This window comes from Triticum urartu, chromosome 4A (genome assembly GCF_056163025.1).
Source record: "Triticum urartu cultivar PI428250 chromosome 4A, HENAU_Tu73, whole genome shotgun sequence".
NCBI lineage: Eukaryota > Viridiplantae > Streptophyta > Magnoliopsida > Poales > Poaceae > Triticum > Triticum urartu.
Window position 1 is genome coordinate 8,752,465 of NC_141876.1, and position 27,089 is coordinate 8,779,553.

General features: G+C 46.8%; 1 protein-coding gene across 1 annotated transcript; it reads left to right on the forward strand.

Moving 5' to 3' along the window:
• Window positions 1-102: 102 nt before the first annotated feature.
• On the forward strand, window positions 103-26,257 carry LOC147974351 (uncharacterized). The gene is made up of 5 exons (XM_087520019.1): window positions 103-114; window positions 273-305; window positions 400-515; window positions 601-669; window positions 26,104-26,257. The coding sequence occupies exons 1-5, from the start codon at window positions 103-105 to the stop codon at window positions 26,255-26,257; spliced, it is 384 nt and encodes a 127-aa protein (XP_087376145.1).
• Window positions 26,258-27,089: the final 832 nt, after the last annotated feature.

The following is a 27,089-nucleotide window of genomic DNA, read 5'->3' on the forward strand; positions in this document are numbered from 1 at the left end:
TTCGGTCTGAAATTTCAGCGTGGCCTTCTTATAAGAGTGGCCTTCTTATAAGAGTATGACGGCACCACGAGCAGTAGCCAGAGGAGGGAAAAAACAGAACGGATGGTCTGCGAGGTCACATCCAGGGATCACAAAGCTGTCGGTTCGCGAGATAGCGTGTAGAGCATCTCTGGGCTTAGGTGTATTTGCATTGGTACGAAAAGTCTGGGCTAGTTAAGTCGCCAATTACAGCTCCAACGATGATCGCTGGAACATCATACCATAGGGTCTAGCTCAACACCCATATCGCCGACATGTACACCGAGGTGAGGCCCCAACCCTGCCCTCTAGTCGTGTGGTTGTCGAATTTGGCCTGACTTGGCCTATGAGTTTGCCTTGCCGTGGTTGACGTCGATCCAGGGTGTCGTGGACGAGGACACATTCGAGGAGCTGTGGGACGAGGGCACCGCCGTCAAGGTCTCCCGCCTCTTCATATACGACGCCTCCGAGGTCATCGACGACATCGACATCCTGATGTCCGCCCCCACGCCCTCTATCATCTCTCCCTCTGCTCTCTGTCTTGGTACTGACTCATCTTAATTATCTGCTCTGAAATCGCAGGGAGGAGCCCGAAGTGGACTTTGACGAGGTGCAAGCCCCGACGCAGCAGCTCACGCGGTGCACCTCCAGGTGATGACCATCATAAACCCTTTCTCTCTCTTCCATCTGCTTATTTTTAACTCTATGTTTGTTTGCCCGCTGCGTCAATGTCGTGCGATTCAGATCTGTTTATTATACTGGGCGAATGATTCTTATTTGTCGGTTGCACTTCCCCATAGGCGTAATTAGAAGAATCGAGTTTAGTTGCGTTTAGTGTAACGGAGTTACCGGTATCCCGATTAATATCAATGATGAGGATAAATTGTTGTCGTTTTCGGAATATTCCTGGTATTAATGATCTGCTATTCCTTTTCCGGTTTCTACTTTCATTTACGCCTCCAAATACTCTAAAGATATATATGACAAAAATATACTCTACATAAAGTTTTTTCTAAAAATAGTTATGCATTTGAAAATGTTAAATGTGTATAGAAAAATGTTGACCATGTATGAAAAAAATGATTATTTTTTAAATATGTATACAAATTTAATCAAGTATTTGAAAAAAATGTTGAACATGTATTTAATAAATGTTAACCAAGCTTATGGAAAATGTTAACTGTGTAGTCCCTCCGTCCGCTGAAGGGTGTGCGTTTGGCTTTAAATTTTGTCCACAAAAGAGTGTATTTCTATCCTCCCAATGCACATGAAAGTAGAAAAAATGCTTCTCTGTCATATCACGGTAATCAAGACCAATAACATTCTACATTTAGCTCATTGGGGTTTTGGTAATAAAAAAAGAGATGGTGGCTTGCATCTTCCCAATGCATTTTTTTACTCCACTCCATTATTTGTCCTAAATTTTTTATATGTAGACATTTCACCGGACGGCGGGAGTATGGAAGAAATGTTGACCATATGTTCAAAAGATGATGAACAAGTATCTAAAATAAATGTTGAACAAGTATTTGAAAAAATGTAACTCAAGCATTTGAAAAATGTTAAATGTGTATGAACATATGGTCTTCACAGTCGCATATGAGCGGCTATCAGATTCATTCGTGGTTTGTGGTTAAGTGCGCCACATGTACAAGGAATGTCGGGATGGAGTGCATCCACCGTTAGCCCTAGTTTTCAAAAATTTGTGAGCTAGCTGGTTCAAGGGAGCGGGGAGAGAACCTGGAGGAGGGAGAGGGCGAGGCCGTGGCCACGGCGGCAGGACTGGTCATGGACCAAGGCGCACCCAGGAGGAAGCTAGCGGGGAATCAGAGTATGAGGACCCTGATGCCTACATGCACAAGGCCGAACTGAACAAAAAATGAGCTTCAGAGCTCGCAGTGACAGTTGATCTAGTGGCAGATGAGTTAGCCATAACAGCTATGTCGGCCCAAGGCAAAACACCGATGCTACCTTCCCCTCAAATCCCATCGAGCCCCTCGTCTCGGCAGGAACAAAACAGGTCAAGGACAAGTAATTGCAGCAGATAAGAACAAGTTGCATAAGAACGGTGGCAACACAAAAAACACAATGGCAAAATTGTTAGGCTCCCTAGAGGAGTGCCGCCATGTCCAATGTGTGTCTTCTGCTAGAATTGTTGCGGTGCGGGCAGAGCCACGACAATCAGTGAGCTTTGTGATTTCAGAAGGAAATTTCCCCCTACCATCCTCTACATAGCAGAAACCCAACAAGAGGCTCGAGGGTAGAATCTTTAGCAGGAACATTAGGGTATGATAATGGATATGCGATTGATAGCTAGGGAAGAAGTGGCGGTATTAGCATTTTCTGGAATAATGAAATAAAAATAGATATTCTTGGTTACTATGTGTATCATTTTGAGTGCTCCAGTCTTGAACCAAGCCTTGATCCTTGGAGAGTTACAATCGTGTATGGTGAAGCTCAAACCCACTTGAGGCACCAAACATGGTATACTATTAAAAACATCAGTACTTCCAGCAATCTCCCATGGCTTTGCCTGGGCGATTTCAATGAAGTTCTACATACAAATGAGCACGAAGGAGTTGGGCAACGCAGCAGTGTGCAGATCCAAGCTTTTCAAGACAAGGTTGATGTCTGCATGCTGCTAGATTTGGGTTACTCAAGCCCGACCTTTGAGATGAAGGTTACATGTGGTACATTCACAATGGTGCACCTAGACCGAGTGCTGGTTTCTGTGGATTGGCAACGAAGGTTTCACTTGTTGATTAAACTCACTTGACAGTCGTGACTTCAGATCATGACGCGATATTGGTGGACTTTGCATCGGCAGCAACAACATAATACTATTGGGAATATGCCCTAGAGGTAATAATATTGTATTATTATAATTTCATTTTCATAATTAAGAGTTTATATTTCACGCTATAACTGCTATGATCCTGGAATAGGCGACTCAGTGGAAAACTCATATGCACGTGTGGAATGATAAACGGTAGAGAATAGGTTTCTAATCTTGCCTCTAAGACTGGCTCAAGTGTTGTTGGTGATCATGTTTTCCAGATCTTAGGATATCGCTAAGTGTAACGATACTCCTAAAACAACATTTAGAGTATGACTTTAGAAGAACGATCATATTGAATCGACCAAAATTTGTGTGTAACGAATTGAGTTTATATCATCTGTAATCAAATGTAACAACACCGAGTGTTAACATGTGATTTTTCTCCTTAGACCATGAGAGAATCGTAATCACTTCTTACCGTACGGTGGACTTTGGGGTTGCTCAAACTTCACCTGTAACATGGTGATCATAATGACAACTTACAGGTTCATCAGAAAGTTTGACAAGGGACTAGATAGCCCGAGAGTGGGATTGGCTCCTATGAAGATGGAGAGATATTCTTAGGGCCCTCTCGGTGTGATGGTATCAATCATCGTCTGGCACGACACATGTGACTACGTCACGAGGATGCCGGAACACGACAATGAGAAAGAAGAACAAAACCGGTAACGAGGATAACAGTATCGTGAGCATGTAATGACTGAGGAGGACACCAATGTATCCTAGGTTTTGTGAAATATTGCGAAGCAAAGGGAACATCACATGATAACCAAATATTCACTTGAATATCATTCGTGTGCTCATAGGGATCGATATGGACGTCCACGTTTCTCCTATCGGTCATTGAGCAAAGGGGTTTCGTTCATGTCTATGAGTTACCGAAACTACGGGGTCACAAGCTTAAGGCAATTACTATTGGCTGAGTGTTAGTAGGACGTGAATGATGAGAATATGTTTGTGGAATTGTTTCATAAATATCCGTAAGCGTTTCGGGGTCACCGAAAGGGTTTCGGAGAGTATCGGCTAATATCGGGTATTACCGTTAAATAACATATAGGTGTAAAATGTTTCTCGGCTGTAAAATGATATATAAAAGGGTCTAATATTTATTAGAAGGCTTTTCTAATAAATTTAAAACAAACGGTCATTAAAAGGCCAAACTGGGGAAGGAGCATCGGGCCAACTTGGCCCAATAGGAAGTGGCGGCCCTTCCTTGTGTGTGTTTTGTGTGGGTGGGAGGGGGGAGGTGGCCCAAGGAGAGACTTTCCCTCCTTGGCTGCCCTCTCCCTCCCTTCCAACCTATATATACCAGGTTTTTTTTCTCTATTGATATATACAAGTTTGGAGCCTCCTCATGTTTCCTTTAGTTCTAGCTCTAGTTGATCTAATTAGAGCTAGACCTAGATCCTCTAATCCTCATAAGTAGAATCCTAGTGTGTAGGATCGAAAGTATGTCTAGAGGGGGGGGTGATTAGACTACTTGACCAAATAAAAAACTAGCCTTTTCCCAATTTTATGTCTTGGCAGATTTCAGCAACTTAGCACTAGTCAAGTAAACAACCTACACATGCAAGTCTAAGAGTATAGTAGCGGAATGTAAAACATTGCACATGAAGGTAAAGGGAGGAGTTTGGAGGGAGCAAACGCAATGTAGACACGGAGATTTTTGGCGTGGTTCCGGTAGGTGGTGCTATCGTACATCCACGTTGATGGAGACTTCGACCCACGAAGGGTAACGGTTGCGCGAGTCCACGGAGGGCTCCACCCACGAAGGGTCCACGAAGAAGCAACCTTGTCTATCTCACCATGGCCATCGCCCACGAAGGACTTGCCTCACTAGGTTAGATCTTCAGGAAGTAGGCGATCTCCTTGCCCGTACAAACTCCTTGGTTCAACTCCACAATCTTGACGGAGGCTCCCAAGTGACACCTAACCAATCTAGGAGATACCACTCTCCAAAAGGTAATAGATGGTGTGTTGATGATGAACTCATTGCTCTTGTGCTTCAAATGATAGTCTCCCCAAGACTCAACCCTCTCTCACTGATTTGGATTTGGTGGAAAGATGATTTGAGTGGAAAGCAACTTGGAGGTGGCTAGAGATCAAGATTTATGTGGTTGGAGTGGAATATTTTGACCTCAACACAAGTGTAGGAGGTTCTCTCTTAAAAAATGTATGTTGGAAGTGTAGGCATGTTCTGATGGCTCTCTCCATGAATGAAGATGTCACACCCTAGTTAGTTCAAGCATTAGAGTGTGCATCCTGTTTAAATTCCTTTTAAATTTGAAATGGGGATGACAGAACCCCCAGCACCCCCCTGGAACAACTAGGGTTTACTAAAAACTTTTCCAATGAACCTGAAATGCCCTTCTAAAAAGCCCACCCTTTTTGTTTTGGGTTAAAACCTTTGACAAAAATGGTGCACATTTTTCTAGGACATCAAAGGTCATTGGATTAATCCTTATGGTATTTGCATTTGGGCATTTAAATGCTATAAAATATTTTAAATGCTCAAATAATCATAAACTAAAATGTTTGCTGTTGGATATATTCTAAGCAGTGGCCATGATTAATTTTATGATTTATGGTAATGCCCTGGTATTTTTAATAAAGCCCTGAAGTTACAGAAATAATAAATAAATAAGAAAAACAGAAAAAAAGGAGAGAGGGAAACTTACCAGGCGCAGCCCACCAGCCCACCTGGCTCGGCCCAGTCGACTGGCCCTTGCCATTCGTCCTCCTCCTCTCGCCAGGAGGACGAGGAGCGCGTGGCCGGCGCCCGCGGCCACACGCCGGCCACCTCCTGCTTCCGCCGACGCCCTGGAGGCGTCTATGAGTGCCACGCCGACCCCCACGTCTCCCTCTCTTTCTTCCCACTCTCCCCGTGGCCTCTCTCCCTCTCTGGCTCTCTCCCCCTCTTCCTGCCGAGCGCAACCACCGCCGCCGACAAGCTTCACCGCAGCCACCGCCATCCATTTGCTGCCCCGACATGCCAGGAAGCTCCGCCGTCGTCGACTGCATCAAGTAGGCCGAGCCCCATGCGCCCGCTCGCCCCGGAGATGCTGCACCGAGCTCGTTCTCAACTCCAGCCACCGGAGATCCCCTTCGCCGCCCCGCTCGCTCCAGCCCTTCCCCGAGCTCGCCGTTCGCTCCCTTGCAACCTCTGTGAGCTCCGCCACCGTTTCTCCCTCTCCCCGCGCTCGTCCGCGTTCTCTAACCCCCTCTGCCATCGAAGCCGAAGCTCGCCGCCGCCACCGCACGTCGCCGTCATGGCCATAGCCACGTTGGGACGCCACCGAGCATGCCTTCGTCTTCCACGCGTTCCCAGGAGCCTAACGCACCACTCCCCGCGCCTCGCCGTGCCCCATAGCTTCGGTTTCATCCTCGCCCGAACTTCGGCGACCGCCAAGGTCGTCGCTGGCGTCGTACTCGGCCTCCCCGAGCTCCACTTTCTCCACCAAACGACGCGGCTCGCTCCCCGCGTCACGTAGCTGCTCTCCGCCGTCGATTTGGTCGCCGGAGACGCAAACCCGAGCCCCTCCGTCGCGTCTGTCGTCGCCGGCGTCAAGCCGCCGGCGAGTTGACCCTGTTTGACCCCCGTGTGGGCCCAGGTAGACCCCCCCTGAGTCTATGACAGGTGGGGCCGGTCTGCTAACTAGTTTAGGATTAGTCTTAACTAATTTTAATTAGTTTAGACACTGACATGTGGGCCCAGGCCCCACTGACAGTCAATTAGCACAAACATAATTCTGTTAATTAGTTGTGACACTGACAGACAGGGCCCACCAGTTAGGTTTGACCTAGCCGACCCAGTTGACCGCTGACATCACACCTATGTCATGCTGACGCATTAATTCAATTACTGGAATTATTCTTATGTAGGAAATTCCAGAAAATATCCAAAACTTCTAAAAATCATAGAAAATCAACCATAGCTCCAAATGCAAAGATTTATATATGAAAAATGATCAGAAAAATTCAATCTATCCATCTGTAATGGTTTCATGCATGACAAAACAAGTTAACCTTGCTGTTTAAGCAGAATAAGGTAATGCACTAATAAGGCCATGTTTAATGAGATAACATTTGAATCTTTGACTCAAATGAGTTCATTCCCTTCTGTCTTAGCTTGCATTAGGCCAAGACACTTTCATATTGCCATGCCATAGCATGCATCATATTGTTGCATATTGCCATGTGTTGATTATGTTCGGTGTGATTTTCGTGGTAGGTTCTGCCTCCGAGGATAACCCCGAGTATCCGTCTGAAGGGCAGTACCCTACTACCACTACAACAGGCAAGCAACCCATTGATCATTCCGATACAAACCCATCTTCTCGCTTCTGCTCTTGTTTACTGCATTAAGACAACGCGATTCAAACTGCTGTGTGCTACGGTAGTTGAACCCTTATCCTCTGCATGACCTGTCATTGCCACAGTAACTAGATGAAACCCACTAGCATGTGTAGGAGTTGATTGAGCCATGTATGTGATTCCTACCTTGCTATGCCTGCTATGCTTAGAGTTGTGTCAGGTCTGGTTCATCTGGGTGATGGGCTAGAGTGAAATGTTTATGTCCGTAATGTGAGGGATGTGTTGAACATGTTTTGGTAAAGGTATCGATGAGAGGCCATGTAGGAGTACATGGTGGGTTGTTTCATTGAGACCGTCCATAAGAACTGAGATCTGTATGTGTGATGTAAGATGCAGTTACTACCGTACATTGGGCCCGAAACCAATGGACCCTCTCGGCTTCTTAAATACCCTAGTACTCTGTCCAGGAGTTGCAAATAGTTTCTGGTGTTTGTAGGTTATGTGTTGGCGGCCGTGCGTAGCGCTGACCCTAGGGGTGGGCTATGTTGCGGTAGATACACCGTGGCACGGTGTACCGAGTCACCCGTTTGGTGTCTCGGGAACCCTGTTCACATCGTTCGGGGCCTTATGTGGAAACCTCGGCCGGACTCCCTGCGGATGGAACCTGGATAGGCGATAAACCTGGACTAGAGACTTAAGTGTTTAGGTAGGCCATGGCCGACACCCTCGCTGGGCTTCCGCTTGAAGGTTGCCGAGTACATGTCGTGTAAACGGCGGTAAGTGGTGAAAGCGTGTATGAAGAAGTATACCCCTGCATGGTTAACATCATCTATTCGAATAGCCGCGTCCGCGGTAAAGGACTACTTGGTTGCCTATACAGTTCATAGACAAGTTAATGGATACTACTAAAAGACTCAAGATAAGTGTGAGTACCGAGGATGGACCTCTCATAGGATGATGAGAGAGGATCCCCGATGGAGTATTGTGTTGGTGAGTAGTCGACTCGTGTGCGAAAACTATTTTACTATTGGAGTTCCGTAGGATAGCTTAGCCAAGAGTCAAAGCTGGCTTGCTGCAATAACCCCACCACCTTCTTGAGAATGAGCATGTATAGTAGGTTCTGTTGTAAGACTTGCTGAGTACCTTTGTACTCATGTTTGCTTAATTACTATTTTCAGACGACAACACCGCCCCCTCCGATGGGTTCTACGTAGACCTTGACGTCGACAAGTGACTAGCCATCCAGGTGGTGATCCTGGCCATGGAGGGCCCTATGTAGATAGACAGGCTTCGAGAAGCCTTCTTTCTTTCTAGTGTCTGTACTCAGACTAGTTGCTTCCGCATGTGCTTGTATGATTGTATGACTTGAGTGTCGGGTCATGTGACCCCTATCTGTATGAACATGTTATGTATGGCTCTCTGGAGCCTTTAAATAAAGTACTTGAGTTGTAGAGTTTTGTTGTGATGCCATGTTGTATGTACTCATATCGGGCTTATTGTATGTATGATTGAAATGCTTGGTATGAGTGGGATCCGACAATCTAGTTGTTTATCCTTGGCAGCCTTTCTTATGGGGAAATATAGTCTACTGTTCCTCGAGCCATAGTAGTCCGCTACAGCCCGGTTCATCGGAGTCCTGCTAGCCCAGCACTACTGCTCAGGTCACTTGACTGACCGGCATGTGTTTCACGTCGTTCCTATGTCTGTCCCTTCGGGGAAATGTCACACGGTGACATCCAGAGTCCTGCCTAGCCTGCTATAGCCCGGGTTCCTCGGAATCCTGTTAGCCCAGTGCTACAGCCCGGAATCACTCGCTGATGACCGACATGCTCAATGTGATTCATGTATGCCTGTCTCCATAGGTCTGTGCCGCTTTGGGTTCACGACTAGCCATGTCGGCCCGGGTTCTCTGTCATATGGATGCTAGCGACACTATCATATACGTGAGCCAAAAGGCGCAAACGGTCCCGGGCCATGGTAAGGCGACACCCGTGGGATACCGTGCGTGAGGCAGCAAAGTGATATGAGGTGTTACCGGCTAGATCGATGTGACTTGGAATCGGGGTCCTGACAGCGTTGGCATCAGAGCCGCACTGCCTGTAGGTTCGTTGAGCCAAACTGGTCGATGTCGAGTCTAGAAATGCTTTAGTTATATGTAGGGGAATTGATTGTGGGAGGGAACGTAAGGCTCTTTTACTCCTTTACCTTATGTCCTTTGATCTGAGTCATTCTCTTCTCATTCAACGTGGGTTAAGGACTAGGCTCTCTTCTTCTATCAGGTTCACGTGTTACTAATCCGTAGTAGCTTATAGGATTGTTGTTACAAGCCCCAGTTAAGTTTCTACTATTTTTAGTATGTTGCTAATTGAATCAGAACCTTGATATGATGTTGTTGAGTGGTATTGCAAACTGTTGTGGATGTCTCAAATCTTTTTCTGAGCATTTACAGCTGTTATGCTGTCCAATTTTCCTTAGAAATGCTAATGTCTTTGCATTGTGGTTGTGCTTTCAGATGGCCAACCATGTTCAAAACCAAGTGGTTCGCCCGACCCGGTGCCTCGACGTGCCCGGTCATACTGCTATGTTAGTCCGGGTAATGATCGAGACGGGTTACCGTTGGTATCCCGAATACACCGTCGAAGAGCAATTCCGAGACTTTAATCAAAGCCAATATTTCTGCACCGTCAGGATATTTCCTTCTTATCCTAGATCTACCGAGCCCCTTCACTGTTCCTATGGACTCGGGGTTACTGTTGAGATGGCTGTGCAGGATGCTGCCTATTCCATGATGACCATCATGCGAGTCCGGACTGGCCTGCTTCGGAACACCGACTTCCGTTACATGCCAGCTTCACTTCCGGGAGCGCAAGGGTATCTTCAGGCTATCTATGCTGACTCCACTCAGGAGGACTCATTAACTCGTACCACTGCCGAGATGCTCGAAGATAAGGACCAAGAGAATCGGGCCTTGAGGCTGGAGCTTTTCAATACCCGTGCTGATCATTGGGCCACATTGACTTGGTTTGCACCTGCGGTGCAAGCTGGATGTATGGATACAAGGGATCTGTATCCTATGAGATCTTCTCTGCCAGACATGGTGGATTGGCGTGATGTGGGAGGCATCACCCCACCCCGTGGTCCCCGCAGGCCACCGTTTGTTGGTCCAAGACCTCATCCTAGCCCCTTTGGTCCACAAGCTGCTCAGGACCGTCTGTTCCCGGATGATCACGTTGAACTTCCAGGCTATGGAGGTGACTTCTATGAGGACTACTATGGAGCTGTCTGAGTTAGTAGTAGTATCACTAGTATTGTAATAGTTGTATCTTCACTGTCCTGCGTGACTTGTGGAATATGACTTTGTGTGCAATCAATTCTGGAGGTGTAGACAAATAATGTATAGGAGCTTGGAATGCCTCCGATGAGATGTAACGTCTTTCATCATAGTTGTACTGTAGCCTGGGCTTGTACTAAACTATGTATGATGTGTATGACCATTGGTATATATATGGCAGTTTTATATTACCATGACATACGGATGAACATCTCTGCATTCCGTGTTATCCATTACATTCTGCACTTCCTTGCTAAGTTTGAGCCATCCTTGTCTAAACTGTTGTCTTGTTTTCTCCTAGGATGGTCAACACCCGCAGCAACCCTGTTGCCCCGGAGCAGGGGGAAGCCAGTGCAGCTAGGGGTGAAAATCTGCCTCACCCGCCCTCTCTGGCCGAAGTGATGCTGGAGGCGGAAAGAAACAAGCGTGAGACTAACCGCCTGCTAGAGCGGATTGAGCAGAACACTGCACGCCATCAGCGAAATGACTTGGTGTCAATCAATGACTTTATCAAGCTGTACCCACCAAAGTTTAACCATTCCGTCGAGCCCCTCGACGCGGATGACTGACTTTGCAGCATCACCCACAAGCTACGTTCTGCCAACGTAGCCAAAGCCGACAAGGTTACTTATGCTGCCTATCACCTCGAAGGCCCTGCTAGCCTCTGGTGGGAAAACTTTGAAGCTATGCACCGGTCGGCCAAATCACTACTTGGGCTGAATTCAGTGAAGCTTTCCGTGAGCATCACATTCCGGAAGGTCTCATGGATCGCAAGAGGGAGGAGTTCTGCAATTTCACCCAAGGAAGACTAATTGTGGATGCATATAGTCGTGAATTTAGGAATCTGGCACGTTATGCTCCCGAAGAGGTATCTACTGACGCTAAGAAGCAGGCAAGGTTCCGCAAGGGTCTCAGCCCTGAGCTTCGCCGCGATCTTCGTCTGCACGAGTGCACCTCCTTTCAGAAGTTGGTCAATAAAGCCATCAGTGCTGAGACAGGCCAGACTGATTATGACGCTTCACGCAAGCACTCACGTGATTTTGGCTCTTCATCCGGCTCTGGAGCTCAGAAGCGCCGGGTGTGGATCCCAAGCATGGCACTGCCACCCAGGTTCACCCCGAGGCCATCCTTTGAGGCGCCTCGTCCCAACCAGCAGTTTGCACCGCCCAAGCCCTATGGTGGCCCCGCTGCTAATGCTGCTCCACGCCCCAATGTGGTGACATGCTTCAAGTGTGGAGAGCCGGGTCACTATAGCCGAGAGTGTCCCCAGAACAACAACCCCAATCAAACTGGAAAGTCCGTTGGCCGTGGTAAGCGAGCGGGAAAGACATTCTACGCCAAGCCGGTCACTACTACACGTGGCCATGTCAACTATGTTTCAGCCGAGGAGGCTCATGAGGATCCTAACATTGTCCTTGGTACGCTCCTTGTTAACTGCCATCCGGCATCTGTTCTTTTCGATACTGGAGCATCTCATTCATTCATATCCGAGAACTATGCTCGATTGCATAACACGACATTCTATGACATGCCCACTTCCATGGTAATTCAAACTCCGGGTTCCAAATGGCAAACTTCTAGAGTAAGCCATGGGAACGAAATTATTGTCGATAGACTTGTCTTCCTTGCATCCTTAGTAGCTCTCAAGTCCTCGGACATAAACATCATTTTGGGTATGGACTGGATGTCAGCTCATTATGCTAAGATTGATTGTGCCACTAGAACCGTTCAACTTACTCACCCATCGGGCAAGACAGTCAATGTCTTAACTCAAGTGGCCAAGCGCCAGCTTTACTCCCTAAATGCCAACCCCCTTCCAGACCTTGAGGATGTTCCGGTAGTCCGAGACTTTCCGAATGTCTTTCCAAAAGAACTGCCAGGTGTCCACCTGACAGGGATGTCGAGTTTGTGATAGACCTTGTTCCAGGAACCGTTCCAATTTCTAGAAGACCCTACAAGATGGCACCCTTAGAACTAGCCGAGCTTAAGAATCAACTCGATGAGTCCTTGAAAAAGGGTTTCATCCGTCCTAGTTCCTCTCCTTGGGCTTGCCCCGTCCTCTTCGTCAAGAAGAAGGATGGAACGGATCGAATGGTTGTAGATTACCGACCTGTCAACTTGGTCACCATCAAGAACAAGTATCCGCTTCCCAGGATCAACGATCTGTATGATCAGCTCGCTGGATCCTCAGTCTTTTCCAAGATGGATTTGAGGTTGGGCTACCATCAAATCAAAATCAGAAATGGGGACATTCCCTAAACGGCCTTTGTTACTCGTTATGGCCAATACGAGTACACCGTTATGTCCTTCGGTTTAACCAATGCCCCCGCTACCTTCTCTCGGTTAATGAACTCGGTCTTCATGGAGTATTTGGATAAATTCGTCGTAGTATACCTCGATGACATACTCATCTACTCCAAGAATGAAGAGGAACATGCCGAACATCTAAGGCTGGTATTGATGAAACTTCGAGAGCATCGCCTTTATGCCAAATTCTCCAAGTGTGAATTTTGGTTGCCAGAAGTGACCTATCTAGGCCATGTAATCTCTGGTAAGGGTATTGTTTTCAATCCCGAGTGAGTTCAAGCCGTCCTTGATTGGACTCCACCTGAGACGGTCAAGCAAGTTCGGAGCTTCCTTGGCTTAGCGAGCTATTGCCGCCGCTTCGTCGAGAATTTCTCCAAGGTTGCTAAACCTCTAACCGAACTCCCCAAGAAAGATAAAAAGTTCGAGTGGACCCCACAGTGCGAGTTCAACTTTCAGGAACTGAAAAGACGCCTGACATCTGCTCCCGTACTGGTACCACCAGATTTCTCCAAGGACTTTGTTATCTATTGCGATGCCTCGCGACAAGGACTAGGTTGCATACTCATACAGGATCGTCAGATAATTGCCTATGCTTCACGGCAATTACACCCACATGAGGAGAACTATCCCACACATGATCTGGAGCTTGCAGCCGTAGTCCATGCACTCAAAACTTGGCGACATTACCTTCTCGGTAATCGTTGCGAGATCTTCACCGATCACCAAAGTTTGAAATATATCTTCACCCAACCGGATTTGAATCTCAGGCAACGACGTTGGGTCGAGTTGATCTCGGATTATGACTTAGGAATAACTTACACGCCGGGCAAAGCCAATGTCATGGCTGATGCACTAAGTCGTAAATCCTATTGTAACAACCTGATGTTACAACAAAGTCAACCACTTCTGCATGAGGAATTTCGTAGGCTTAATCTTCACATTGTTCCCCGAGGATTCCTATCCACCCTGGTGGCGAAACCTACCCTTACGGATCAGATCATCAAGGCACAGAAGGTAGATCCGGGAATCTCCCGTATTAAGAGAAACATTAAGAAAGGAGTCGCGAATTGTTTCTCCATTGATGATCAAGGTGTCGTATACTTTGGAAACCGCTTAGTGGTTCCCAAGGCATGAAACCTAAGGCGGCTGATCCTTAAGGAAGCTCATGAATCCCCTATCACCATTCATCTCGGCAGTACTAAAATGTATCAAGACCTACGCCAGAGGTTTTGGTGGACTAGGATGAAGAGAGAAATCGCTCAATACATTGCTAATTGCGACGTTTGTCGTCGTGTTAAAGCAGAGCATCAACGGCCTGCTGGCACCCTTCAACCTTTGGCTATTCCCGAGTGGAAATGGGATAAAATCAGTATGGATTTCATCACTGGGTTTCCCGGGACCAAAAGAGGGAATAATGCCATCTTCGTCGTGATCGACCGTCTTTCCAAAGTAGCCCACTTTATACCTGTTCGTGAGAGTATCACCGCTAGCCAGCTAGCCGATTTATACATCTCCCGAATAGTGTCTCTTCATGCTGTTCCATTGGAAATTAACTCAGACCGTGGGAGTCTCTTCACCTCTCGATTTTGGGAAAGTTTCCAAAATGCTATGGGAACTCGTCTCTATTTAGCACCGCTTTCCACCCTCAATCAAGTGGTCAAGTAGAACGAGTCAATCAAATTCTGGAAGATATGCTCCGAGCCTCTGTCATCTCGTTCGGAATGGGTTGGGAGAAATGCCTTCCATTCGCGGAGTTTGCTTACAACAATAGTTATCAAGCTAGCTTGGGCAAGGCTCCTTTCGAAGTTCTCTATGGACAAAAATGTCGAACGCCTCTTAACTGGTCAGAAACCAAGGAAAGACAACTCTTTGGCCCGGATATGATTCAGGAAGCAGAAGAACAGGTTCGCGTTATTCGTGAGAAATTGAAAACAGCCCAATCTCGTCAAAAGAGTCAATATGATCGTAAACATAAGCCTATGACTTATGAAGTCAGCGAGAAGGCTTACCTTCGGGTTACTCCGTTAAAGGGAACCCATCGTTTCGGTATCAAAGGCAAATTGGCTCCTCGTTACATCGGACCCTTTCACATTCTTGCCAAACGAGGAGAAGTTGCCTACCAATTGGAACTACCTTCGCATCTTTCCAGAGTTCACGATGTCTTCCACGTTTCTCAACTCAGGCGTTGCTTCGCGGATCCTATCCGTGAAGTGGACCACGAAACGCTTGATCTACAAGATAACCTCTCATATCGGGAATATCCTGTTCGTATCCTTGATCAAGCCGAGCGTACCACTCGACGTCATAATATCAAGTTTCTCAAGGTTCAATGGTCACACCATTCCAAGAAAGAAGCCACTTGGGAAAGGGAGGATCGTCTTCGACTCGAGTACCCCACCTTCTTTCCGGAGGATCCTAAATCTCGGGACGAGATACTTTTGAGTGGGGGTGACTTGTCACACCCTAGTTAGTTCAAGCATTAGAGTGTGCATCATGTTTAAATTCCTTTTAAATTTGAAATGGGGATGACAGAACCCCCAGCACCCCCCTGGAACAACTAGGGTTTACTAAAAACTTTTCCAATGAACCTGAAATGCCCTTCTAAAAAGCCCACCCTTTTTGTTTTGGGTTAAAACCTTTGACAAAAATGGTGCACATTTTTCTAGGACATCAAAGGTCATTGGATTAATCCTTATGGTATTTGCATATGGGCATTTAAATGCTATAAAGTATTTTAAATGCTCAAATAATCATAAACTAAAATGTTTGCTGTTGGATATATTCTAAGCAGTGGCCATGATTAATTTTATGATTTATGGTAATGCCCTGGTATTTTTAATAAAGCCCTGAAGTTATAGAAATAATAAATAAATAAGAAAAACAGAAAAAAAGGAGAGAGAGAAACTTACCAGGCGCAGTCCACCAGCCCACCTGGCTTGGCCCAGTCGACTGGCCCTTGCTAGTCGTCCTCCTCCTCTCGCCAGGAGGACGAGGAGCGCGTGGCCGGCGCCCGCGACCACACGCCGGTCACCTCCTACTTCCGCCGACGCCCTGGAGGCGTCTATGAGTGCCACGCCGACCCCCACGTCTCCCTCTCTTTCTTCCCACTCTCCCCGTGGCCTCTCTCCCTCTATGGCTCTCTCCCCCTCTTCCTGCCGAGCGCAGCCGTCGCTGCCGACAAGCTTCACCGCAGCCACCGCTGTCCATTTGCTGCCCCGACATGCCAGGAAGCTCCGCCGTCGTCGACTGCATCAAGTAGGCCGAGCCCCGTCCGCTCGCTCGCCCCGGAGACGCTGCACCAAGCTCGTTCTCAACTCCGGCCACCGGAGATCCCCTTCGCCGCCCCGCTCGCTCCAGCCCTTCCCCGAGCTCGCCGTTTGCTCCCCTGCAACCGCTGTGAGCTCCGCCACCATTTCCCCCTCTCCCCGCGCTCGTCCGCGTCCTCTAACCCCCTCTGCCATCGAAGCCGAAGCTCGCCGCCGCCACCGCACGTCGCCGTCATGGCCATAGCCACGTTGGGACGCCACCGAGCACGCCTTCGTCTTCCACGCGTTCCCAGGAGCCTAACGCACCACTCCCCGCGCCTCGCCGTGCCCCTTAGCTTCGGTTTCATCCTCGCCCGAACTCCGACGACCGCCAAAGTCGTCGCCGGCGTCGTACCCGGCCTCCCCGAGCTCCACTTTTTCCACCAAATAACGCGGCTCGCTCCTCGCGTCACGTAGCTGCTCTCCACCGTCGATTTGGTCGCCGGAGACGCAAACCCGAGCCCCTCCGCCGCGTCTGTCGTCGCCGGCGTCAAGCCGCCGATGAGTTGACCCTGTTTGACCCCCGTGTGGGCCCAGGTAGACCCCCCTGAGTCTATGACAGGTGGGGCCGGTCTGCTAACTAGTTTAGGATTAGTCTTAACTAATTTTAATTACTTTAGACACTGACATGTGGGCCCAGGCCCCATTGACAGTTAATTAGCACTAACATAATTCTGTTAATTAGTTGTGACACTGACAGACAGGGCCCACCAGTCAGGTTTGACCTGGCCGACCCACTTGACCGTTGACGTCACACCTATGTCATGCTGACGCATTAATTCAATTACTAGAATTATTCTTATATAGGAAATTCCAGAAAATATCCAAAACTTCTAAAAATCATAGAAAATCAACCATAGCTCCAAATGCAAAGATTTATATATGAAAAATGATCAGAAAAATTCAATCTATCCATCTGTAGTGGTTTCATGCATGACAAAACAAGTTAACCTTGATGTTTAAGCAGAATAAGGTAATGCACTAATAAGGCCATGTTTAATGAGCTAACATTTGAATCTTTGATTCAAATGAGTTCATTCCCTTCTATCTTAGCTTGCATTAGGCCAAGACACTTTCATCTTGCCATGCCATAGCATGCATCATATTGTTAAATATTGCCATGTGTTGATTATGTTCGGTGTGATTTTCGTGGTAGGTTCTGCCTCCGAGGATAACCCCGAGTATCCGTCTGAAGGGCAGTACCCTACTACCACTACAACAGGCAAGCAACCCATTGATCATTCTGATACAAACCCATGTTCTCGCTTCTGCTCTTGTTTACTGCATTAAGACAACGCGATTCAAACTGCTGTGTGCTACGGTAGTTGAACCCTTATCCTCTGCATGACCTGTCATTGCCACAGTAACTAGATGAAACCCACTAGCATGTGTAGGAGTTGATTGAGTCATGTATGTGATTCCTACCTTGCTATGCCTGCTATGCTTAGAGTTGTGTTAGGTCTGGTTCATCTGGGTGATGGGCCAGAGTGAAATGTTTATGTCGGTAATGTGAGGGATGTGTTGAACATGTTTTGGTAAAGGTATCGATGAGAGGCCATGTAGGAGTACATGGTGGGTTGTTTCATTGAGACCGTCCATAAGAACTGAGATCTGTATGTGTGATGTAAGATGCAGTTACTACCGTACATTGGGCCCGAAACCAATGGACCCTCTCGGCTTCTTAAATACCCTAGTACTCTGTCCAGGAGTTGCAAATACTTTCTGGTGTTTGTAGGTTATGTGTTGGCGGCTGTGCGTAGCGCTGACCCTAGGGGTGGGCTATGTTGCGGTAGATACACCGTGGCACGGTGTACCAAGTCACCTGTTTGGTGTCTCGGGAACCCTGTTCACATCGTTCGGGGCCGTATGTGGAAACCTCAGCCGGACTCCCTGCGGATGGAACCTGGATAGGCGATAAACCTGGACTAGAGACTTAAGTGTTTAGGTAGGCCGTGGCCGACACCCTCGCTGGGCTTCCGCTTGAAGGTTGCCGAGTACATGTCGTGTAAACGGCGGTAAGTGGTGAAAGCGTGTATGAAGAAGTATACCCCTGCAGGGTTAAGATCATCTATTCGAATAGCCGCGTCTGCGGTAAAGGACTACTTGGTTGCATATACAGTTCATAGACAAGTTAATGGATACTACTAAAAGACTCAAGATAAGTGTGAGTACCGAGGATGGCCCTCTCGTAGGATGACGAGAGAGGATCCTCGGTGGAGTATTGTGTTGGTGAGTAGTGGACTCGTGTGCGAAAACTATTTTACTAATGGAATTCCGTAGGATAGCTTAGCCAAGAGTCAAAGCTGGCTTGCTGCAATAACCCCACCACCTTCTTGAGAATGAGCATGTATAGTAGGTTCTGTTGTAAGACTTGCTGAGTACCTTTGTACTCATGTTTGCTTAATTACTATTTTCAGACGACAACACCGCCCCCTCCGATGGGTTCTACGTAGACCTTGACGTCGACAAGTGACTAGCCACCCAGGTGGTGATCCTGGCCATGGAGGGCCCTATGTAGATAGACAGGCTTCGAGAAGCCTTCTTTCATTCTAGTGTCTGTACTCAGACTAGTTGCTTCCGCATGTGCTTGTATGATTGTATGACTTGAGTGTCGGGTCATGTGACTCCTATCTGTATGAACATGTTATGTATGGATCTCTGGAGCCTTTAAATAAAGTACTTGAGTTGTAGAGTTTTGTTGTGATGCCATGTTGTATGTACTCATATCGGGCATATTGTATGTATGATTGAAATGCTTGGTATGAGTGGGATCTGACAATCTAGTTGTTTATCCTTGGCAGCCTTTCTTATGGGGAAATGTAGTCTAGTGTTCCTCGAGCCATAGTAGTCCGCTACAACCCGGTTCACCGAAGTCCTGCTAGCCCAGCACTACTGCTCAGGTCACTTGACTGGCCGGCATGTGTTTCACGTCGTTCCTATGTCTGTCCCTTCGGGGAAATGTCACGCGGTGACATCCGGAGTCATGCCTAGCCTGCTATAGCCCGGGTTCCCTGGAGTCCTGTTAGCCAGTGCTACAGCCCGGAATCACTCGCTGATGACCGACATGCTCGATGTGATTCATGTATGCCTGTCTCCATAGGTCTGTGCCGCTTTGGGTTCACGACTAGCCATGTCGGCCCGGGTTCTCTGTCATATGGATGCTAGCGACACTATCATATACGTGAGCCAAAAGGCGCAAACGGTCCCGGGCCATGGTAAGGCGACACCCGTGGGATACTGTGCGTGAGGCCGCAAAGTGATATGAGGTGTTACCGGCTAGATCGATGTGACTTGGAATCGGGGTCCTGACAGAAGAGTGGGTGGAGGGGTATATAGAGCCTGCACACAAAATCTAACCATTACACACAAATTACCAAACTCGGTGAGACCGAATCATGAAACTCGGCCAGACCGATTCACTTCAAAATGTGAACGTGAGGATTTTCGGTGGGACCGACACGTCAACTCGGTGGGACCGATTTCATTAGGGTTAGGGCATAACGTAATCTCGGTGAGGCCGACTACACAAACTTGGTGGGACCAATTTTGGTAATAAGCTAACCAGAGAGTTGGTCAGGCAAATTCGGTGGGACCGATTTGCTCATCTCGGTTGGACCGAAATGTTACGATGGGGAAACAGAAAGTTTGCATTGCGAACTCGGTGGGACCGATCGCTCATCTCAGTTAGACCAAAACGTTACGAAGGGAAATAGAGAGTTTGCAATTCCATCTCGGTGAGACCGAGATCCCTATCGTTGAGACCGAAAAGACTAGGGTTTTTGTGGCAGTGGCTATGTCAACTGAACTCGGTGGCGCCGGATGGAAAGTTTCGGTGGGGCCGAGTTTGACTTTTGGTTTGGGAGAAATGTGGATATGAGAAAGTGGTTAAGGGTTTTGGAGCATATCACTAAGCATTTTGAGCAAGTAACCCATTAAGCAACAACACATCCCCTTTTAATAGTATTGGCTTTTCCTATGGACTCAATGTGATCTTGGAACACTAAAAGGTAAGGTGTAGAGTCTTGAGCTTTAGAGCTTGAGCCAATCTTTTGTCCTTAGCATTTTGAGGGGTCCACATTTCTAATCCATGCCATGCCAATCATTGAGCTTTCCTGAAATATTTATCTTGAAATAGTATTAGCTCAATGAGCTATCCGTTGTTAGGAATTACCAAAACCACCCAGGGATAGTTGCACTTTCAATCTCCCCCTTTTTGGTAATTGATGACAACATATAGGTCAAAGCTTCGACAAATGATTATAAGATTGAAATACATTGTCGCCTTGAGAAGTATGTGATAAGCAAGAGCTCCCCCTAAATTTGTGCATTATTTAGAATTTTCTTTTGAATGCAAATGCACAATCGATTAGGATCATGTGTTACTCTTCCATGTCACATACATCTTGGTGGAGCGCTCAAAATGATATAACTTAAAAGCATGCACTCATCACCAAGCAAAGTGAATGATCATATAAGAATATAAGAGATAATATCATCCAAGCAAGCATTAAGGTAGCATATGATCAAACACATGATCAAACAAGTATCTCACACAGACAAAGACATAGTGTATCAACCAAGCGCATAAAAAGGTTCAACCGAAAACAAGAGAGATAAAAAGCAACTCTCTCTCTCGAAGCCTATGATCTATACATATTTCTCCCCCTTTGGCAGCAAGTTACCAAAAAGTTTGAAAATGCATAGTGTTATGCGTCTCTCAGGTTCGGTCTTCGGGAGGTGGTGTAGAGAGAACTCCAAGGAAGATGGTATCTGTCGATGTAGTTGGAGCTGGTGGAGTGGCTGCAGGAGGTGGTACTGAGGCTGTAGCTGCTGGTGCTAACAGAGTAGTTCTAGAGACTGGTATTGGCAATGCAGCAGACCTCTGACCTCGTGGCACACGCTGAAAAGCATCAGTAGTTTCCTTCCCTCTCCTCTCTTCTGCTTCCTCCTGGAGCTGCTCAACTGCAGTCTGTATCTCAGTTACCTTGAGGTCAAGATCATAGAATTTTATCTCAACAATCCTCTCCAGGCTCTTCCGATTCTGAGTCAGGGTGGCCAAGCCCTTCTCAATCCTTAGTGTAGCTTGAATCACATAGCCTAATTGATCTTGTTTTGACTTGAGGAACACCTGAGATGCTTCTTCTGCACTTGGCATCCTTGCAGCTTTCTCTGCCTTAGCTTTGGCTCTCTTCTCTTGTGCTTGTACTAAAGATGGTTCCTCCTCATTCATCACAACTGTGTTGTCTTCAAATTCATGATAAAGGGGTATATGCTCCTTGTCCAACAACTATGTTCCTGTGCCCATCTTAGAATTGATGAGCTCTTGAATATGTGGAGCATACCCACAACTTCTCTTTTGGTCAGTAGCAGTCCTCTTGATTGTCTCTACAATCAGACTCATGACCTTGAACTTCTGAGGGACATCAAAGATTTCCAGCATGTTGATGGAATGTCCTCTGATCATCTTGTGAGCTCCTCACTTGGGTAGTAATGTGTGCCTTAGGATCCAGTTGATGGTAGGCAGACCAGACAGCAAGTAATGTACAGATCCAAGCTTGTGAGTCTCCAAAGCTTTATCAGGGTTCTCTTTGTACATGTTTGCCATGGAGTTGTGGTCTTTCTTCTTCTTGGCATACACATCCAAGTCATCCTCATGTTCCTCTAGGGCATTGATCAGCTTGGCCCATTCTTCAACAGTGGATTGGTACCTAGTACCTTCAGACATCCATATGATCTTCCCATCTGGGTAAAAGTGAGCAGTGGAGTAAAACTGCATGATCAGCTCATCATTCCATTTTGTGAGCTTCTGTCCAACAAACTCATCTACTCCACATGCTCTGAAGCTATCATATACTCCTGGGAAGTGATCTTCATTATCCTTGATGAATTCCCAATCAACCCATCTCATGTCACAAACAATGGGCTTCTTGTCAAGCAAAATAGTTTCATAGAAGTCTTGCTATTCTTTTGTGTGGAACCTGTAGTCAACTGCAGTCCTTCTCCTCATAGCATAGGGATCAGACTGTCTCCACAATCTCAGTCCAACATCTTTTATGATGTGCATGTCTTCAGTCACTTGATGAGTATCATTGTGGTCTGGGATCTTGGGTTACAATTTCCTCAAAACAAGAGACTCATCATCCTCTTCTTCAGCTTGAGGCACTAGGGCCCTGTTCTTATCTTCTGCAGGAATACTTCTAGTGTTTGTCTTGGGCTTTGACTTTTTAGCTTGAGCTTTGGGAGCAGACTTGGTCTTTGATGTTGCAGCCCCTGACTTAATTGCATCTCCCATAAGCTTTTGAGCTTTGGGTGCTGGAGCATCCTCTTCCTCTTCCTCTTATTCCGCGGGATCCTTGAACATGGATGATCTCCCTAGAACTCTGGCAGTGGTCTTCTTGACCCTCTCCTTTCTCTTCTTGCCTTCTCCAGCCTCTTTGGGTTCAAGAGTGAACTCCATAGTTTCTTCCAAGGCTGCTTTCCTAGGCTCGAATGTTGTCATTCTTTTGGTAGGTGCCTTCTTGTGCATTCCTGGCTTTGTTGTAGAAGCTGAGCAATACTCCTTCTTCAACACTTTTCCCTTTGAGGTGGCCTCATCCTCAACAGCCACATAGTCTACATCCTCAGAGTCTGAGGTTTTCTGCTTCCTTGTCCTGGTGGCTGCCTTTGGCAAGTTACTAGGAGTGCTCCTGCTGCCATCATCTGAGGTGCTTGATGGATCTGAACCCTCACTCAATTGCATATGTTCCTCAGATTTGTTCTGACTGTCACTCTGGTTAGACATCTTGGCAATCACTGACAGCAAACCCTATGAATAGATACAGATGAGGTAGAGTGGATGAGCATCACAAAGTGCAGAGTTTTTGCAAAATAGATGACTTAAAAACTTAGTTTTAGTTCTCCCCAAAAAGCATTTGGGAGCTACCGATTTGATAAACTCGGTGATACCGAAGCAGCTTTTGGAACCTAAACTAGTGAACTCGGTCATACCGAGTCACAGTTCGGTGGCACCGAGACTGCTAGGGTTTCACAGAGAATTGAACTCGGTCACACCGATTTGCAATTTTCGGTCAGATCGAAAATGCATGTGCTATGGCCTAAGCCAAATCGGTGAGACCGATTTCTACAATTCGGCCGGTCCGAGATGAGTCCGGTGGAGACCTAACCCTAAATTTTCAAATCCAATCTAATCTAAAGGAGGTTTTTAGTGGATGGATTGTTTCTATACATGGTCATTATCATGGCAAAGTAATGTGCTATGAATTGGAGTTGGGAAATAGCACAAAGAGTCGAAGTCATACCCTAGTTCGGCCGGAGTTCACTACAGTGACAACGGCGGAGCAGAATTCCGTTGACGGCGATGGAGACCAGCGGTGGGAGGTCGCTGGTAGCGAGGAGACGATTCGGAGACCCGAGGAGGCAGAGCAGGACACGTGCAGGGTGAAGGGTTTTGGAGAAATTTCCAAAATTCAACCCGTCGGTATATATATCCCGACCTTGTCGGTGTGACCGAGTGGAACAAGTCGGTGGCACCGAGATGCAGAATCTCGAGCGGTTACTGCAACTCGGTGTGACCGAAAAGTTCAAATCGGTTGCACCGAGATGGAAAACCTAGATTAACTTAGTGAACTCGGTGTGACCGAAGTGGATGACTCGGTCATACCGAAATGCACAAAAAGGTTTTGGAAGTTTAAGTCTATGACGAATCGGTGACTCTGAGTGCTCCTCACACAGAGTGGTTCGAATCTGACTTGATCAAACTTTGTGATGTAGCATGAATAGAGTTTGAGACGAGAAAAACATAGATAGCTAGAGGAGGTTCTTAGGCATTCTTGTTCATCCACTTGGCAAAAGAGAAAAATTCCAACCAATCAAAACAACAAGTGGATGTCCTCGAATGAGTAAAATATGCAACCAACATGCTCACACAATAAAATGGCAAATGAAATATGTGGCAGAGCATGCACAAACACTCTAGCATCTATCAAGCAATTGGCGATGATTAGGTCATCTATATATGAGTATATTGACTGAGGAGTCAAATAAGAACATTTGATCGTAGGTTATACTCATCGTTTAAGCATAAGTGGGGTTGCCACTTTTACATAAAGCATTGTTGTGTTCACACCATTAGAGTTGCTTTAGCTCAATTAGAGTAAAGCTCCCCCTAGATGTGATATCCCCCCTAAGAGGGATGAACTAACCTTGGGTTTTGTTGATGATGTCTTCATGTAGGTGTTGAAGATGTAGATGCTCAATGTTGATGTAGATCATTTGGAGCAATCAATTAGAGTGAGTTGCACTTTCAATACCTACACGGGTTAGTCCCACAAGGAACAAACAAGGATATCCATAGACATAGAGTGATGTTCACATAAGATGATGTCCACGAAAGCATTAGGTTACCTTGTCCCTTGTCTTATCAACAAGAGGGTTTGTGACTCCTTGAACTAGTGCAAGATATGGAAGTTGTTTGCACGTGTCCTTGCCAAAAGATATGAGTGGAGTGTTGGCGGAGTCACCCTCAAGAACTCTCTAGTTCTTTTTCTTCGGGATCCGCACCATCTTGATGGGAATCCCTGTAGTTGTAGTCGTACTCGATGAAGTTGAACTTGATGTAGTCTTGGGAACCCACTTGACCAAGGCTTTGGGAGAACCTTCAAATGCATCAATCTCCTCTTGAAGCTTGTCCTTGCCTTTTTGCTTGTGGTCTTGTGGTGGAAGATCATCTTGAGCTTGTGTTCTTTGGAAAGAAGTAGGATCATACTTCTTTTGTTGAGGAACAAACTTCGTCTTGGGGTATTGATCTTCTTCCCACTCAACTCCATTGGCATTAAACCTTCGTTCAAAACCAATTGCTTGATTCTTCCGGTGTCTTCCTTGCTTGCGTACAATTTCCTCAAATTGCTTACTTCCGGCAAGGCTCTTGTAAACACCTTTCTCTATAATTCCCTTCAATAAGCTATTTTCTTGATCAAGTGTAACTTGGCTAAGAGAATCATTAGTGGACTCAAGAGAACTACTAGAAGCAACAACATTGGGTTTAGCATGATTATTGTTACTACTAGAAGAAGAATCTTTCTTACTCTTGTTGCTAGATTTAACACCATTAGAGTTGCTTTAGCTCAATGTAAGTAGACAAGAGTAAACGGCGAAGCGCTGCTAGGTCATGAAGGCTGTACGCTTGCAACCAAGTAGAGAGACTGTGCTTTCAGTCTTCAATTCGAGGGACTGTTCGTCGGCGGTTTGCGCGATCGTTCCTCGACGGTTCAAGGGACTCCAAGTATGATCTAAACTGACATGTTATTCTTCTGCTGCAACTCGGTGACGGCAACAATCATGACCTCAATCCGTAATGCATCTTCATATTGATCTTGGGTGTGCGTAGGGGATTTTTTTTGTTTTCTACTACGTTTCCCAACAAACACAAGGGCCAAGACCTTTCTTTACGAGGTTATGAGGGAAGGACATGAGCAATGGGGTGATATGATTAACACGACATGGCTGCATCGGGTACCACCTTGGGAACAAACGAGTTGAGTACGAAGTTGGCAGGCCTCTCTTGCGCTGGAACAATGATACATTTGGCAGTGTATGCAAGGAGATCAAAACAAAGGGAGAATCAGAAAATCTTTGGTCTGATCCAAACAGGACGGTTCCCACTCACGCCGAGCTAAAAATCAATGAAAAATTAGTAGAGATGTACCATCATGATGAGGTGATGTGGCGACAACGAGCAAGACCTAAGTGGTTGGCCTCGGGAGACAAAAACTTGAAGTTTGTCCATCTTCAGGCTAGCATCTTGAGGAAGAAAAATATGACCAAAGCTTTACAGAATTCTCTTGGTGTAACGGCGGAGGATCCAAGGAGTTGAAAAACATGGTCCATGAATTCTACAAATCTCTGTATACATCTGAGGGTGTAAGTTATATGGATACGATACTAAAAAAATGTACCAAGCATGGTCACAACTGAGATGAATGATATGCTAGTTTCCCCTTTGCTGAGGCGACGGATTCTACTGATGCGCCGGAGGAGGCGGAGGAGGAGACGGAGTGCGCTGACGCGCCGGAGGAGGCGGAGGAGGGGGAGGCGGAGTCCGGTGACGCGTTAGAGACAGCTAAGGCGGAAGAGGACTCTACTTAGGGGCCTCATCTGGCTGAGTCTGCTGAGGGGCCTCATGCGGTTGAGTCTGCTAAGGCGTCTAGTTTGGAAGCTTGATGTACTCCTTTCTCCATAGACAGGTACTCCTTAAAGCATTTTCGAGAAGAATATCCCCTTCACCTGTAGGGTAGTCAAGCTCCAGCCCCTCAAATCCCTCCATTATTTCATCCACCGTCACAATAGCATAGCCATGTGGAATCCGACGACAATGGAAATTTCCCTTAGCTCGAGGAGGTACAACAGAGCCGACCTTCGCCTTCAAGGTCAGGTTCTGGCATCTCGCCATTAGCACACAATGTTCAGCCTCCGTGATACTATCCACGGGGTAGCGAGGAGCAGTGAAATCAGGCTGAACGAGATCCATGAAAGGCACACTGCTTCTCCGCTGAGATGGTGGGGTAGCTTCTGGGGCAGCATCGAAGGAAGGATCTTCGTGCCGCTGAGATGGTTGGTCGGTAGATCGCTGGCTCTCAAGTTCCTCTAGTTTCGCTAATCTTGCACTAAGCTTCTGCATTTCGGTTGCTTCCTCTTTCTTCTTTCTCTCTCGGCTTCTATAACCACCGTTGTCGGCAAACCCATGCACCCACGGAATGGATCCTGATGTGCCTCATGTTCGTCCAGGGTGTTCAGGATTCCCGAGGGCCTCTGTCAGCTCGTCCTTCTCTCTGTGGGAATGAACGTCCCTTCCTGTGCTGCCTTGATTGCTTTTTCAAGATTCTTGATGGGTATTGTAAGTCGATCGTTCGTCCGAACACACTTCCCTGATTCTGGGTCCAAAGTCCCCCCAACCCTAAAGAACCAAGTCCTTGCCCGA